We start from the raw sequence: 14,615 nt of genomic DNA, 5'->3' as shown, positions 1-14,615 counted from the left end.
CTCAAACAGGAGGCCGTTTATCTGTAGAAGAACTGGAAAATGCTACATGGATGAGTGTCTCCAGACAACAGTGAAGCACTGCGGAGGTTCCCTGCAGATTTGGGTCTGCAGTTCTGCAAATGGAGTTGGTAATCTGGTCAGAATTAATGGAGTCCTTAATGCTGAGAAATACAAACAAATTCTCATCTATCACACAATACCATCAGGAAAGCATCTGATTGGTCCCCACTTCATTCTGCAGCAGGACAATGGCCCCAAACACATGGCCAAGGTCATAAAGAACTAGGTCTCTTCAACAAAAGGAATGAAGAGTTCTGCAACAGATGGTATGGCCTCCACAGTGCCTTGATTTCTAATTTGTTGAGCTTGTCTGGGATTACCTGAAGACAGAAGCAGGTGAGAGAGCCCAAGTCTACAGAACTATGACAAGTTCTCCAAGATGTTTGGATCAACTTACCAGTTGACATGTACCTAACAGAATTGATGTAGTTTTAAAGGCAAATCAGATGTCACAACAAATATCGATTTGGTTCAGTTGTTTTTTTACTGTTTACTGCTCTTTATCATAAATTTTTCTGGTATTTAGAAACTTCTCATTTCATTATTTTTGAAAGCATCTTTGCTACATGGAATTATTTTTACATGTGCCTAAGACTTCTGCATAGTACTGTAGTGTTACTCAGTTTTGTAGAACTCAACACTGAATGTAGAAGGCTACAACATGCCCTGATGAAGATCAGATGCAGCAGTCCTTAAGTTTACATTGAGCCCATGCAGAGTCCACAGATTAATAGGTCAGAGTGAGGGTGGGATGGAGAGTGTAAATAATAAGATACTCGAGGACATCCTAAAAGACCGAACCCACTTGCTCGACAAAGTGATCACCCAATCTACATTTTCTTTCTCCACTGGAGTCAAGGTCACATTATGAATGCTACATGCGGTTCACTAGATTGGAAGAAGTGCAATTGAACTACTGCTTCACCTGGAAGGATGATTGGATTCCTGGATGGTAGAAAGAGGCACACTGCATTGTATATTGTTGAAAGGAAAAGTATTACAAGGGAATAGTTAGTGGAGATGAAAGAGATTTTTGAAGGGAAATGCTGAAAGAGGAAGGAGAGGGGAGGATAATGGAATCTCATTCAATGTTCTAGAAACGGTGATTGGTGCATTGAGTGCAGAGGCTGGTGGGATGGAAAGTGAAAGCCATTGGAATTCTGTCCTTGATCCATCCAGGAAGAAAAAAGGCTCCTCTTTACTTCTGTACCACTTACTGTCCAGTGTGAAAACTAACCACTACTACCACTTTATCCTGTGACACACAGTCACGTACCTCTTTTAACTCTGCAGCCTCAAATTTTGCTGAAAAGGCTAAAGTGAAATACTTCCTCAACGAATTTTGAAAACATATAATACTGACATATGGTCAACCTTCTGTTACTTCAAAGAATTCACTAAAGTTAGTCACATCTGATTTGCTTTTAGAAGACTGTACTAATGTGCGTTTATTTCTAAGAGCTACTTAATTTTGCTTTGCATTTGCATGTCCAGCAAGATTTCTCAACCACCTAAATTGGGAATTGTAGATTATATTTGGCAGTCTCAAAACTTCCTCAACCACTTTTTAAAACAGCAAAATAATATTTGCATATCTCTAATCTTCAACCACTCAATACCAGACAACTAAAAATGTTTGAATATTATTAGCAGAGCTTCCATTAAAGCTGTACCTCATACACATCAGATGACTTGGTCAATCTCAATATTGTTGTCCTCTCAAGTAACAGAATTTTATTTTTGTTATTTGTCTTCTCTAAAAGATTAAACTTAACATGAAAATAAATGGTGACTATTCTGTCCTGAACCATGATCCTGCTTCCTCAAGTACAGACAATTTTATGTTAACACCATAAGACATAGGAGCAGAATTAGGCCAATTGCCCCAACAGTCCACTCCGCCTTTCAATCATGGCTGATCCTTTTACCGCCCTCCTCAGCCCTATTCCCAGCCTTCTCCCCGAAACCTTTGATGCTGTGTCCAATTAATTACTTCACATCTGTTTTAAATGTATGCCCCTCTATCCTTGAGGCTGTGCCCTCTTGTCCTAGACTCCTCCATCATGGGAAACATCCTTTCCACATCTACTCTGTCTAAGCCTTTCAACATTTGAAAGATTTCAATGAGTTCCCCATCACCATTCTAAATTCCAGCGAGCACAGACCTATCAAATGTTCCTTGTATGATAACCCTTTCACTCCCAGAATCATCCTTGTGAACTCCTCTGAACTGTCTCCAATGCCAGCACTTCTTTTCTTAGACGAGGAGCCCAAAACTGTTCACAATACTCAAGGCAAGACCTCACCAGTGCCTTATAAAGCCTTAGCATCACATCCCTACTCGTATTCTAGACCTCTTGAAATGAATGCTAATATTGCATTTGCCTTCCTCACCACAGACTCAACCTGCAAGTTAACCTTCAGGGTGTTCTGTACAAGTCCCATTGCATCTCAGGTTTTTTGGATTTTCTCTTCATTTAGAAAACAGTCTGTACATTTATTTCTACTACCAAAGTGCATGACCATGCATATTCCAACACTGTATTTCATTTGCCACTCTCTTGCTCATTCTCCTAATCTGTCCAAGTCCTTCTGCAGCCTTCCAGTTTCAACACTACCTGCCGCTCCACCAATCTTTGAATCATTTGCAAACTTGGCAACAAAGCCAACTACTCCATCAGCTAAATTGATACACAGCATAAAAAGAAGTGGTCCCAACACCTGCAGATGCCTGCAGAACACCACTACTCACTGGCAGCCAACCAGAAAAGGATCCTTTTATCCCACTCACTGCACCTACCAACCAGCCAAAGCACTAACCATGCCAATAGTTTTCCTGTAATACCTTGGGCTCTTAACTTGGTAAGCAGCCTCGTGTGTGGGATCTTGTTGAAGGCCTTCTGAAAGTCCAAATGTACAACAACCACTGCATCCCCTTTATCTACCCTACTTTTAATCGCCTCAAAGAACTCCAACAGGTTCATCAACCAAGATTTCCCCTGAAGGAAACAATATTGACTTTGTCCTATCATGTCCTGTGTCACCAAGTACTCCATAACTTCATCTTAAACTGAATTCAACATTTTCCCAACCACTGAGATTAGGCTGACTGGTCTATAACTTCCTTTCCTAAAGAGTGGAATGATATTTGCAATTTTCCAGTCATCTGGCACCATGCCAGATTCCAATGATTTTTTTTGGAAAGATCATTACTAATGCCTCCACAGACTCTACTGCTACCTCTTTCAGAATTTTCGGGTGTATCTCTCTTACTTTTTTTCCATACTTGAAAAAGCTTTTACTATCCACTTTAGTTTTGTTTGCTAGCTTGCTTTCAGATTTCATCTTTTCCCTCCTGATGATTATTTTAGTTGCTCTCTGTCGGGTTTTAAAAGTTTTCCAATCCTGTCTTCCCACTAATTTTTGATTTGTTGCGGGCCCTGTCTTTTGCTTTAACATTAGCTTTGACTTCCCTTGTCAGCCACTGTTGTACTATTTTACCATGAGTATTTGTTTTTGGAAAACATCTATTCTGTATCTTACTTATTTTCCCCCCAGAAACTCACACCATTGCTGCTCAGCTATTATCCCTGCCAGCATCTCCTTCCAATTTACTTTGGCCAACTCCCCTCTCACACCGCTGTTATTTCCTTTACTCCACTGAAATATCGCTACATCAAACTTTATTTTCTCCCCATCAAATTTCAAGTTGAACTCAATCAAACTGTGATCACTGGCTCCTCAGGATTCTTTTACCTTAAGCTCCCTAATCCACCTCAGGTTCATTACATAATAACCAATCCAGTATAGCTGAACGTCTTGCAGGCTCCACGACAAACTGCTCTAAAAAGCCATCTCATATACCTTCAACAAAATCTCTCGAGATCCATTACCAACTTGATTTTCACTCTCAACCTGCATGTTGAAATCTCCTATGACTATCATAACATTACCCTTTTGACACACCTTTTCTATTTCCTGTTGTACCAATGGTCCACATCCCAACTACCGTTGAGAGGCCTGTATATAACTGCCATCAGGGTCCTTTTACCCTTGCAGTTTCTCAACTCAAGCCACAAGCATTCAATGCCTTCCAAACCTATGTCACATATTTCTGCTGATTTGATGCCATTCTTTAGCAGTAAAGCCACACCACCCCCTCTGCTGACATTCCTATCACTCCAATGCAACATGTAACCTTGGACATTCAGCTCCCAACTATAAACATCCTTCAGCCATGATTCAGTGATGGACACATCATCATACCTGACTATCTGTAAAAGTGCAACAAGATCATCCACCTTATTTCTTAAGCTCTGTGCATTAGATATAATACTTTGAATACTGTATTTGCTACCCTTTTTGATTCTGCATCCTAAACACACTGATACTCACCCTGCTGGCTGAAATATGTCCTATCAACTGCCTGCCCTTCCCGATTGCCTGACTGCATACTATTTTTGCTTTTTTTTAAAAACCACCCGTCCATTTTCCACCATTCAGGAGACAGCTCATGGGTAGTCTTCCATTACTAGCTGATCTTTTTTTTGGCTGCTCTCTAGCTGCCCAACTTCCTCTTCCAGTTCCCCCCTTGTAGCTGCAGCTACACATTTAGAAGACCCCAAAGAATCCAAAGAGTTTAAGAAGTGCAACTACTTTATCTTTTGCATCGAGTGAAAGCACGTTTGTTCTGGAGAGAGTAATTCAACACTTAGTAGCATAAAGCATGACTGAGTAGCATAAACATCCCTGCAGAATTTGAATAGAATAAATGGAATTTTCATTTTTGTCTTAGCTAACGTCTGCCATCAAAACTATCAGAAAACAAGTTACTTACAAATATGCTTTCTGTAAAGTGATAATAAAATTTATTAAAACATACAAAATGCTGGAGAAACTCAGCAGGCCAGGCATCACCTATGAAAAAGAGTAAACAGGAAGAAATACAAATAGGTGATATGTGGCCATCGTAGCAGGCCTGGGTGAGCACTTCCATCGAAAGGACAGTTCGCCCTCTGTGATCCCTGCTGACTCTTCAACCATGTGCTCACCCATGTCTGCTACTGAGGCCACATATCACCTAACACCTTGTATTTCTTCCTCCCCTCATCCCACTTTCTTAATCTGACTTCTCATTTTTTTTCTCCACTCCCAAGGAAGGGTCTAGGCCCAAAATGTTGACTGTTTACTCATTTCCATAGATAGTGCCTAGCCTGCTGAGTTTCTCCACCATTTTGTGTGTGTTGCTTGGATTTCCAGCATCTGCGTATTTTCTCTTGTTTATACAATTTATTATGATACAAGCTGTTAACTCCCTTGATTTGTTCAGGCTGCTTGATGACATCACTGCTCCTGACAACAGGGATAACAATGCCAGATTTAAAACTTACAAAAATCATGAGAAACTAGATTCTGAGGTTTGATTTCTTTTAGATAAACATAGCTTCCTCCCTTTGCTACACGACAAAATCTGAGTGAGCCAACTTTTGATAACACTGTAGCTAAACCACAGGCTTTGGGCTTTGAAGCAGATTAAATAGATAATAGACAACAGACAATAGGTGGGGGAGTAGGCCATTCGGCCCTTCTAGCCGAATGTAATAAACGTTCCGAGTCTAAAGTAATAAACACATTATTGACAATACCTGCACGAATGCTGAGTACTACCCCCGAAATAGTTTTAAACCAAAACTGCAATAAAGCAGTAAAGTCATTATCGGCTTTTTGTCAGTGCAGGAGCATGAGTCATTGTTTTCTTTAAAGCAAGTCATGTGAAAACTCCACATTTTCAGACTCCCGGGCAGCAAGACGAGGTCGATTCTCAAGTCAGCGTTTCAGCGCATCTCAGGATATGATTTCCAGACACACCCGATTTCATTTCGCGCAACTCCACTTCAGCCTTGGCTTCACACTCCGTGAGTGTGTGCCTAAACAGGGCCCGAAGTGAAATCAGCCCCAACTCCCTGGTTATCCGGCTGGTGTAGGAGAGCCCTCTCCCCCGCCATCGCCACACTTCCAGCTGGAAGTTCCAGTTCTCGTTCGAATGACGAACTCGGGGCGCTGGGAGAACATTCCCGAACGTCGGCCGGCTGGGGATCGAGGGAAGCTGGGCAGGGTTCGCTGTTCGGGCTGAGGATCCGCGGCCGAGACAGCGACCCCCACCCCCCGAGCGCGTTCACGCCCGTTCCCCCATCGCTCCTCCGCCTTACCTTCGTCGCCATCCCGTCGCCCTGTTCTTTGTGCTGGTTTCACCTCCCCGGCCGCCGCAGCCGTACCTTTCCGTCTTCCCGGGCCAGCCGGACAAAGTTTTAATACATCACCTAACACAGATGGCCTTTGACCCGAGCAACCTCCGATTTACACAACTTCCTACAGAGTTTCCACACAAGCCAAATTCCAGGCTCGGCTCGGCCGCGGAGGATGCGCGCCGCCGCCTCTCGCCGTCACCTCCCACCGCCGCCGCTTCTGCTTTGCAAATAGAAACATAAAACATCGCACACCCGAAGCATAAAACGAAAACAGATTCGGTTGTTTAAAATGTGGCGCAGGGATCGGGTAGGCCCAGCCAATTATTTCCTCGTCAGATCCTCCGGACCGTGGACCACAGCTGAGGGGCGGGTGGGAGAGGGGGCAGCTGAGGCTCGGCGACACAGTTGGGGCGGTCGGGAGTGAAGGTTAGGACCTTCTGACAGATGGTAGATTTAGAGGGCTGAAGCGTCTCAGAATGGAGGGATTCAGTAGTGGGAGTGGTCTTTTGGACGCATGGTCTTGGGATATTGGGGACGTGCAAAATCATAATAAGGGGGGAGTATGCTCACAGAGTGAGGATACCCTTCAACAAAATGGGTATTCTGCCTGCTGCTGAATGTACGTTCAGCCGCGCATGATTAAGGGTCCCAATCTGTGTTGGACCCAGATTTGCTGTTTTGCAAGCTAACAGCTTCCCCATTTAGCGACAAATGTTGTCCACGGCAGAAATGGTGTCAAAATATTGGATAACAGATCTGAATTGTGGACGCTTAAATTTTATGTAGTTTGGGGGAAGAAACCCAAAATGAGTCCAGTAATCTGTATTTTTCTGTTTGTGACAGCTTTGAAATAATGGCCCAGATTTTACTGTGGTAGGGTCTCCTTCGAACTTGCTCATCCAGACTACAACGTTTTTAATGGAGAGAAATATTGAAAGTGCTTGTGATTATAAGCACTTTGAAAGTGTATGATTGCACCATGAAAAATCAGGTACCTGGCACCCAAAGGGAAGAAGGTAAACAATTGGTTAAGTAATAAGAGATAAATGATTAAGACCCTGAAAGCGGATAGTGAGGTCAGCTGAGAAGATCATCGGGGTCTCTCTTCCCGCTATTACGGACATTTACTCCACATGCTGCACCCGCAAAGCAAACAGGATGGTGAAGGACCCCACGCACCCCTCACACAAACTCTTCGCCCTCCTGGCATCTGGTAAAAGATACTGAAGCATTCGGGCTCTCACGACCAGACTGTGCAACAGTTTCTTCCCCCAAGCCATCGGACTCCTCAGTACTCAAAAGTCTAGACTGACGTCTACATCATTTATTATTATATTTTAATTTGTCCTCTACTGTACCTATTGTCTTGTTTATTAATTATTGTACTGCCCTGACTGTTTTGTGCACTTCATGTAGTCCTGTGCAGGTCTGTAGTCTAGTGCAGTTTTTATGTTGTTTTATGTAGTCTAGTGTAGCCTTGTGCTGTCTCACATAGTCTCGGGTAGTTTTGTGTTGTTTCATGTAGCACCAGAGTCCTGGAGGAACGTTGTTTCGTTTTTACTGTGTACTGTACCAGCAGTTTCTGATCAAAATGACAATAAACTTGACTTGGCTTGATCAATAAATTAACAGAACAAGGTTTAAGAAGGAAGTGTTGAATGGATAATTAATGGCAAATCAAGAACAAAAAGGCAAGTGAACAGCCTTAAGGATTGAATTGAAAATTATGTAAATTAGTATGTTAAAATTGTTTAGATGTAATTAACAATATTGTATAAATAATAGAGGCCATTGAGAACATCTTCAAAGATGGTGCCTTGAGAAAGTAACATCCATCATTAAGGACTCTCACCTTTTCTCATTACTACCGACAGGAAGGAAGTACAGGAGCCTGAAGATGCACACTCAACATTTTAGGAACAATTACTTCCCCTCCACCATCAGATCTCTGAACAGTCCACAAACACTACCTAATTATTTTGTTCACTTTTTGCAGTATAACCATATAACAATCACAGCACGGAAACAGGCCATCTCGGCCCTCCTAGTCCGTGCCGAACTCTTAATCTCACCTCGTCCCACCTACCCGCACTCAGCCCATAACCCTCCACTCCTTTCCTGTCCATATACCTATCCAATTTTACCTTAAATGACACAACTGAACTGGCCTCTACTACTTCTACAGGAAGCTCATTCCACACAGCTATCACTCTCTGACTAAAGAAATACCCCCTCGTGTTTCCCTTAAACTTCTGCCCCCTAACTCTCAAATCATGTCCTCTCGTTTGAATCTCCCCTACTCTCAATGGAAACAGCCTATTCACGGCAACTCTATCTATCCCTCTCAAAATTTTAAATACCTCGATCAAATCCCCCCTCAACCTTCTACGCTCCAATGAATAGAGACCTAACTTGTTCAACCTTTCTCTGTAACTTAAGTGCTGAAACCCAGGTAACATCCTAGTAAATCATCTCTGCACTCTCTCTAATTTATTGATATCTTTCCTATAATTTATATTCTTCTTGTAACTTATAGTGAGTTGTATGTATTACACTATACTGCTGCCAGAAAACAACAAACTTCACAACTGATTCTGATTCTAATAAGAGTGATAGGCCAGCTGAAATCCATAGCCTGCAATTTCTGAATGATGTCGAAACTGCAGGACATCTCCATGAGGTTTTTGTATGCAGGAAGACTTATCACCTATTGAACCTATGCTAAGGAGTTTTGAACTTCTGCTGGAGTCACTACAGAGTACAGAGGTGACACCAAGTGTTAGGACAAGGTCATGATTAGGCCAGGGGGACGTTGAGAAGTCTTAAGTCTGCAACAATTCAAAAAGTAGGAAGGAGCAACCAATGGAGAGGTGCCTTTTGGTATTGAATACCTCTAAAGATGATAACATCCTGAAGCATCAGGCTGCTGTTTATTACAGAGCAGTATTCAATACAATCATATCATCATTTCTAATCAACAGTCTCCAAAATTGGGCCTCTGTACCGGCTTCTGCAACTTGATCCTTGGCATTCTCGTCATGAGACCATAGTGCGGATTGGAAATAACACTTCCTTCTCACTAACAACACTGGTGCACCTCAAGGATGTGTACTCTCTCTACACCCACAACTGTGTGGCTAGGCACAGCTGAAACACCATTTATAAATTTGCTGGTGACAGCTATTGTTGATGGAATTTCAGATGGAGCCAGATAGATCAGTGGTGTCACAACAACCTTGCACTCAACATCAGTAAGACCAAGAAATTGATTCTGGACTTCAGGAAGGGAAAATTAAGGGAACACACACCAATCCTCATCAAAGGATTGGCAGTTTCTAAGTCTTGGATGTCAGCATCTCTGAAGATTCAAGATTGTTTAATGTCATTTCCTATACATAGTGTAAGGAGAACAAAATAATTGTTACTCCAGATCCAATGCAGTACATAGATCACAAAAGATAAGAACACAAGAATTTTACAAAAAAATACACAATAAATATAAATGCATTCAATAGCTTATACATACAGTATAAATTGATTGTCCATGAAGTGATGGTAGGCTATACATAAGGAGACTGATGGGATATAATAAAGTAGTGGTGGAGTTAGTGGATGCCAGTGTTGATCAGCCTTACTGCTTGGTGAAGGTGACAGCCAGGGTGGTAGTCCTGGTGTGGATATTAGATAGCTTCCTCCCTGATGGGAGTGAGACAAACAGTCCATGAATAGGGTGGGTGGGATCCTTCGTGATGTTACTGGCACCTTTCTGTATATATGCCCTTGATGGCAGGTAGGCTTTTGCTGGTGACCTGCTGGCAGTTTTGACCATCTGTTGTAGAGCCTTCTTGTCTGCTGCAGTGCAGTTTCAGTGGCCAGCAATAATGCAGATTGTTAGGATACACTCTACTGCACATCTGTAGATAGAATGATGTGCGTATGGACATGCAAAGTCCAGTTCTCTTTTATTGTGTAGGACATGGTCTGGAGTTAAGTGTGTTTATTTGTGATGCACGCTTCCAGGAGTTTGAAATTGCTTGCAATATCCATCGCTATGCTGCCAATATAAGCAGGGGGTGGGAGTCTTGCAAGTTCTCATGAAGTCGATAACCATCTCCTTTGCCTTGTTGACATTAAGGAAGAGGTTATTTGCCTAGCACTGGGCCTCAAATTCTTCTGCCTCACTTCAGTTGGCCCTCTCATCGTTCTTGGTGATATGCCCCATCAGCGTATCATCAGTGAACTTGACAATGTGATTGCTTGGGTCTTTAACTGTGCAGTCATGTGTGAGCAGAGCATACAAGCAATGGGCTCAGCACACAGCCCAGGGGGCACGCACCGGAATTGAGGCTGATGGGGAGGGAGGGGCAGTTGAATATCCTATTTATCTGAGGTCTGTTTGTTAGGAAGACCAACACCCAGTTGCACAGCGGTGTATTTAGACTGAGGAGTAGGAGTTTGTTCACCAAGCTTTGTGGGTTAATAGTAACGAATGACAAACTGAAATCTAGAAACAGCCTTCTGACATAAGTGTCCTTGTTTTCTAGGTGTGTCAGGGCCAGGTGCACGACAGATGCAATGTCATCTGTTGTAGTGTGGTTCTCTCAGTAAGCATATTGGTGGTTGTCCAATGTGGCAGGAATGTAGTTTTTGTTTTGTGTCATTATCAGCCATTCAACACATTTCATGATGATTGGCATGGAATGCATAGGGTTTATCCAGGTGCTTTAGTTTTCTCCCATACTTCAAAGATGTACCGGTTAGTAGGTTAATTGGTCATTGTAAATTTTCCTGTGATAAGGCGAGGGTTAAATTGGGGGTTGTCAGGAATTGCTGGGCAGCACAGCTCTGAAGGCAAGAAGGGTCTATTCTATGCTGTACTTCTAAAATAAAATAAAATAATTAAATTTCATTGGGAGTATGAGGAGACAAGGTACATTACTAAAGACTCTCCCAAATTTCTACTGTTGTACTGTAGAGAGCATTCTAACTGGTTGCATCACCATGCGGGATAGAGGGGTCACTACAAAGGATCAGAAAAAAATGCAGTAAGTTGTAAATTCAACCAGCTCCATAATGAGCATTACCCTCCGCGGCAACAAGGACACCTTCAAAAGGTGATGCCACAAGAAGGCAGCATCCATGATCAAGGACCACCATCGTTCAGGTCATACCCTCTTCTTATTGCTACTATCAAGGAAGAGGTACAGGAGCCTAAAGGCACACATACAGCATTTCAGGAACAGCTTCTCTCCCTCCGCCATCAGATGTCTGAATGAACAAGGAACCCCTCAAACATTACCTCACTATTTTAATTGCTCTCTTTTTGCACAACTTAAGTTACTATCACTGCTACCACAAAACAGTACATGTCAATGATATTAAACTACATTCTGATTCTATTCCCTAAACGGGAACTGTGAGGATGCTTTTCAAGCCACCAACATAAATGCAATATGGTATCGGGGTTGGAGTTTTTTAAAAAATAATAATTTACAAGGTGTGGAGATAACATTTATTTCCTTGCGAAAGTTTGATGAGCTAAAATTTAGAACAGTTGCAGTTAGTTTGGTGAAGATATTTCCACGGAACTGTTGGGACTGCATTATAAAACTTAGATTTAATGATAATAAAGTGTTTTCCAGGTCAGGAATATATGTGAATTCCAAACGGAAACATGCTAGTTCCTTTGCACTTACCTTACTTGGCCTTCCAGGTGATGAAAATGTTAGGTTTAGGAAATGCTGTTGTGGGAGAACTGGCAAGGTATACAGTGCATTTACTTCAGGGTTTGCCCTGCACTAGCAGTATAGGGTATAGGGTATAAATGATTAGGGGAAGTGGAGAATATTCCATCAAATTCTTGGTTTGTGCCCTATGCATGGTGCAAACTGTGGTGAGTCACTGGGGACAGGATGTTTAGCCTTTATCCTACTCTTCATGGTGCTGATCTAGTTGAGTTAATGGTCAATGGTGACATCAGGATGTTTTAGATAGTAGGGTTTAAATAATGACTGATAAATGACAATCCGTCATCTTGGTCATTGCTTGGCTATTTGTCATGGAAATGTTATGCCATTTATCAATTCAAGATTTAGCGATGCCCAGATCTTTCTGCCTGGTGACAATGGCTCCTTTATTTTGCAATCTCCAGACATGCTCTCCTAGGACATTATAAGTGCAGCACAACAGAGTAGGGTTGAGGGCAAGAAAGTTGTTACAACAAGTAAGACTGAAAAGAAGGACAACAAAGGGCAAGTTAATAAATATGCTGAGATTAATGGGCTGAAATATTTTTATTTTAACACGAGGGGTATTATGCATAGGAGGATAAAGTTAGAGCCCGGATCAGAACATGGAATTACAGAGACCTGATTGCATGAGGGACAGTACTGGCAGCTGGGTTTTGGTGTGTTAGATATGGTAGAAAGCGGGTTTAGAGAAGTGTTGGGCTGGCACTACTGATAAGGGAGAATTTTACAGCAGTAATCAGAGAGGATACAGTGAAGAGTTCTTCAACAGAGGCAATTTGGATGGAGCCCCAAAATAAGAAAGGTGCATGCAATTATGCTGATGGGGTAATATTGTGCACATGACCACCCCCCCCCCCCCCCCAACCAACAGTCATGCAGAAGTGAAGGAACTGACATGCAGACAGATTCTGGAATGATGCAGAAATAACAATGTTGACATCATTGGTAACTTTAACTCTCCTGGTATTGATTCCTTAATACAAGAGGTTTAGATGAGATAGGATTTATTTCATGCATCTGAGAGGGGCTCGTGAAACAGTATATGAAGAGTCCAGCAAGAGAAAATACTTAACCTGGTCTGGGAAATTAGCCAGCTTAGCAGTGAAATCTGATAGTGGGTTAACATCTTGGGAATAGTGACCACAACGCTTCATGTTTTAAGATGGTTATAAATAAGGACAACTTTGAATCTCTCAGGAAGGTACTAAATTAGGGGAAGGTAGCTTAGGACAGGATATGACAGAAACTTAAGGGGCTTTAATTGGGAGCAGCAGCTGTCAAACAAGTCTATGTTTAATATGTGCAAGTTGTTTACAGGCCAACTGATTACAGTTCAGGATTGGCATGTTCCAGTAAGGAGCAAGGACAAGAATGATAAGGGAAGGAAACCGTGGATGACCCAAGAGGTCTTACATTTAGACAGGAAGGAAAATGAAGCATATGTAAGGTTTTGAAAACTAAAATGAGTCTGGGGCCTTGTAGAATATAAAGATAGCAGGAAATTGCTTAAGCAGATAATTATGAAGGCCAAAAGGAACCATGAAAAATCTTTGGTGAACAGGATGAGGAATCCCAAGGTATTTTATACTTAACAGTGTATTAAGAAAAGGAAGATAACTAAGAAGGGCATAAATACTCGAGGATAAACGGGAAAAAAGTGCTTGGAGTCAGAGCAATGACGGAGGCGCTAAATAAGTACTTTGTATTGCTGTTTACTGAGAAGGATTGGAGGATAGTGAAGGGAAAGTGGTACATGCAAATGTGCTGTGATATTTTGAAATGAAGGAAGCAGTAGTGCTGGGTCTTCTGAGAAGTATTAAGGTGGTGGATAAATCCCAAGGACCTGTTGGCATATATCCCAGTGTTTTGAAAGAAGCAAATGAGGAAATTGCTAGGTCTTTAAGAAAGATCTTTGTGTCCTCACTAGCAACAGGGAAGATCCCATAAAATTGGAGAGTAACAAATGTGCCTTTGCCCAAGAAAGGAAATAGGAATAATCCAAGTAAATATAAGCCAGCAAGCCTCACATCAGTGGTAGGGGAGCTATTGGTAAAAGTACTAAGGAATGGGGTGTATCCATTTGGAAAGGCATGGCCTTCTTAGGGATAGTCAGCATAGATTTGTACAGGGCAGGGACACTTGATTGAGTTTTTTGAGGAGATGGCACAGGAGCTTGATGAGGCTAAGGCAGTGGACATTATCTATACAGACTTTAGTAAGGTATTTGATAAGGTCCCTCATGGTAGGTTGATTAGGAAGATAAAGATGCATGGGATTCAGGATAAAAAATGCAGGTTTGGATTCAGAACTGGCCTGTCCAAAAAAGGCAAAGAGAAGGGGTGGAAGGCTATTATTTTGACTGAGGGTCTGTAACCAGTGGTATTCTCAAAGGATTGATGCTGAGACCTCTGTTGTTTGTGATATATATCAAAGATTTGTATGAAAATGTATGTATTACTAAGATAATATGGTCTATTGGTAAGTTAGCAGATAACATCAAGATTGATGGAGTTATGGACAATGCAAAGGACTATCAAAGCATACAGCAAGATATAGA

At 42.0% G+C, this 14,615-nt stretch overlaps 1 protein-coding gene across 1 annotated transcript in view; it reads right to left on the bottom strand.

The window, feature by feature from the left end:
• The window catches only part of snx9b (sorting nexin 9b), a 122,047-nt gene extending 115,613 nt beyond the window's left edge, over positions 1–6,434 (bottom strand). The window contains exon 1 of the mRNA XM_059986078.1: positions 6,270–6,434. Coding sequence (XP_059842061.1) covers positions 6,270–6,281 — 12 coding nt within the window. The 5' untranslated portion in view covers positions 6,282–6,434. The remainder of the gene's footprint in view (positions 1–6,269) is intronic.
• Between the last annotated feature and the right edge of the window lie 8,181 nt (positions 6,435–14,615).

Source organism: Hypanus sabinus, chromosome 12 (genome assembly GCF_030144855.1).
Source record: "Hypanus sabinus isolate sHypSab1 chromosome 12, sHypSab1.hap1, whole genome shotgun sequence".
Taxonomy (NCBI): Eukaryota; Metazoa; Chordata; class Chondrichthyes; order Myliobatiformes; family Dasyatidae; genus Hypanus; species Hypanus sabinus.
This window is presented reverse-complemented; position numbering and strand designations above follow the sequence as displayed.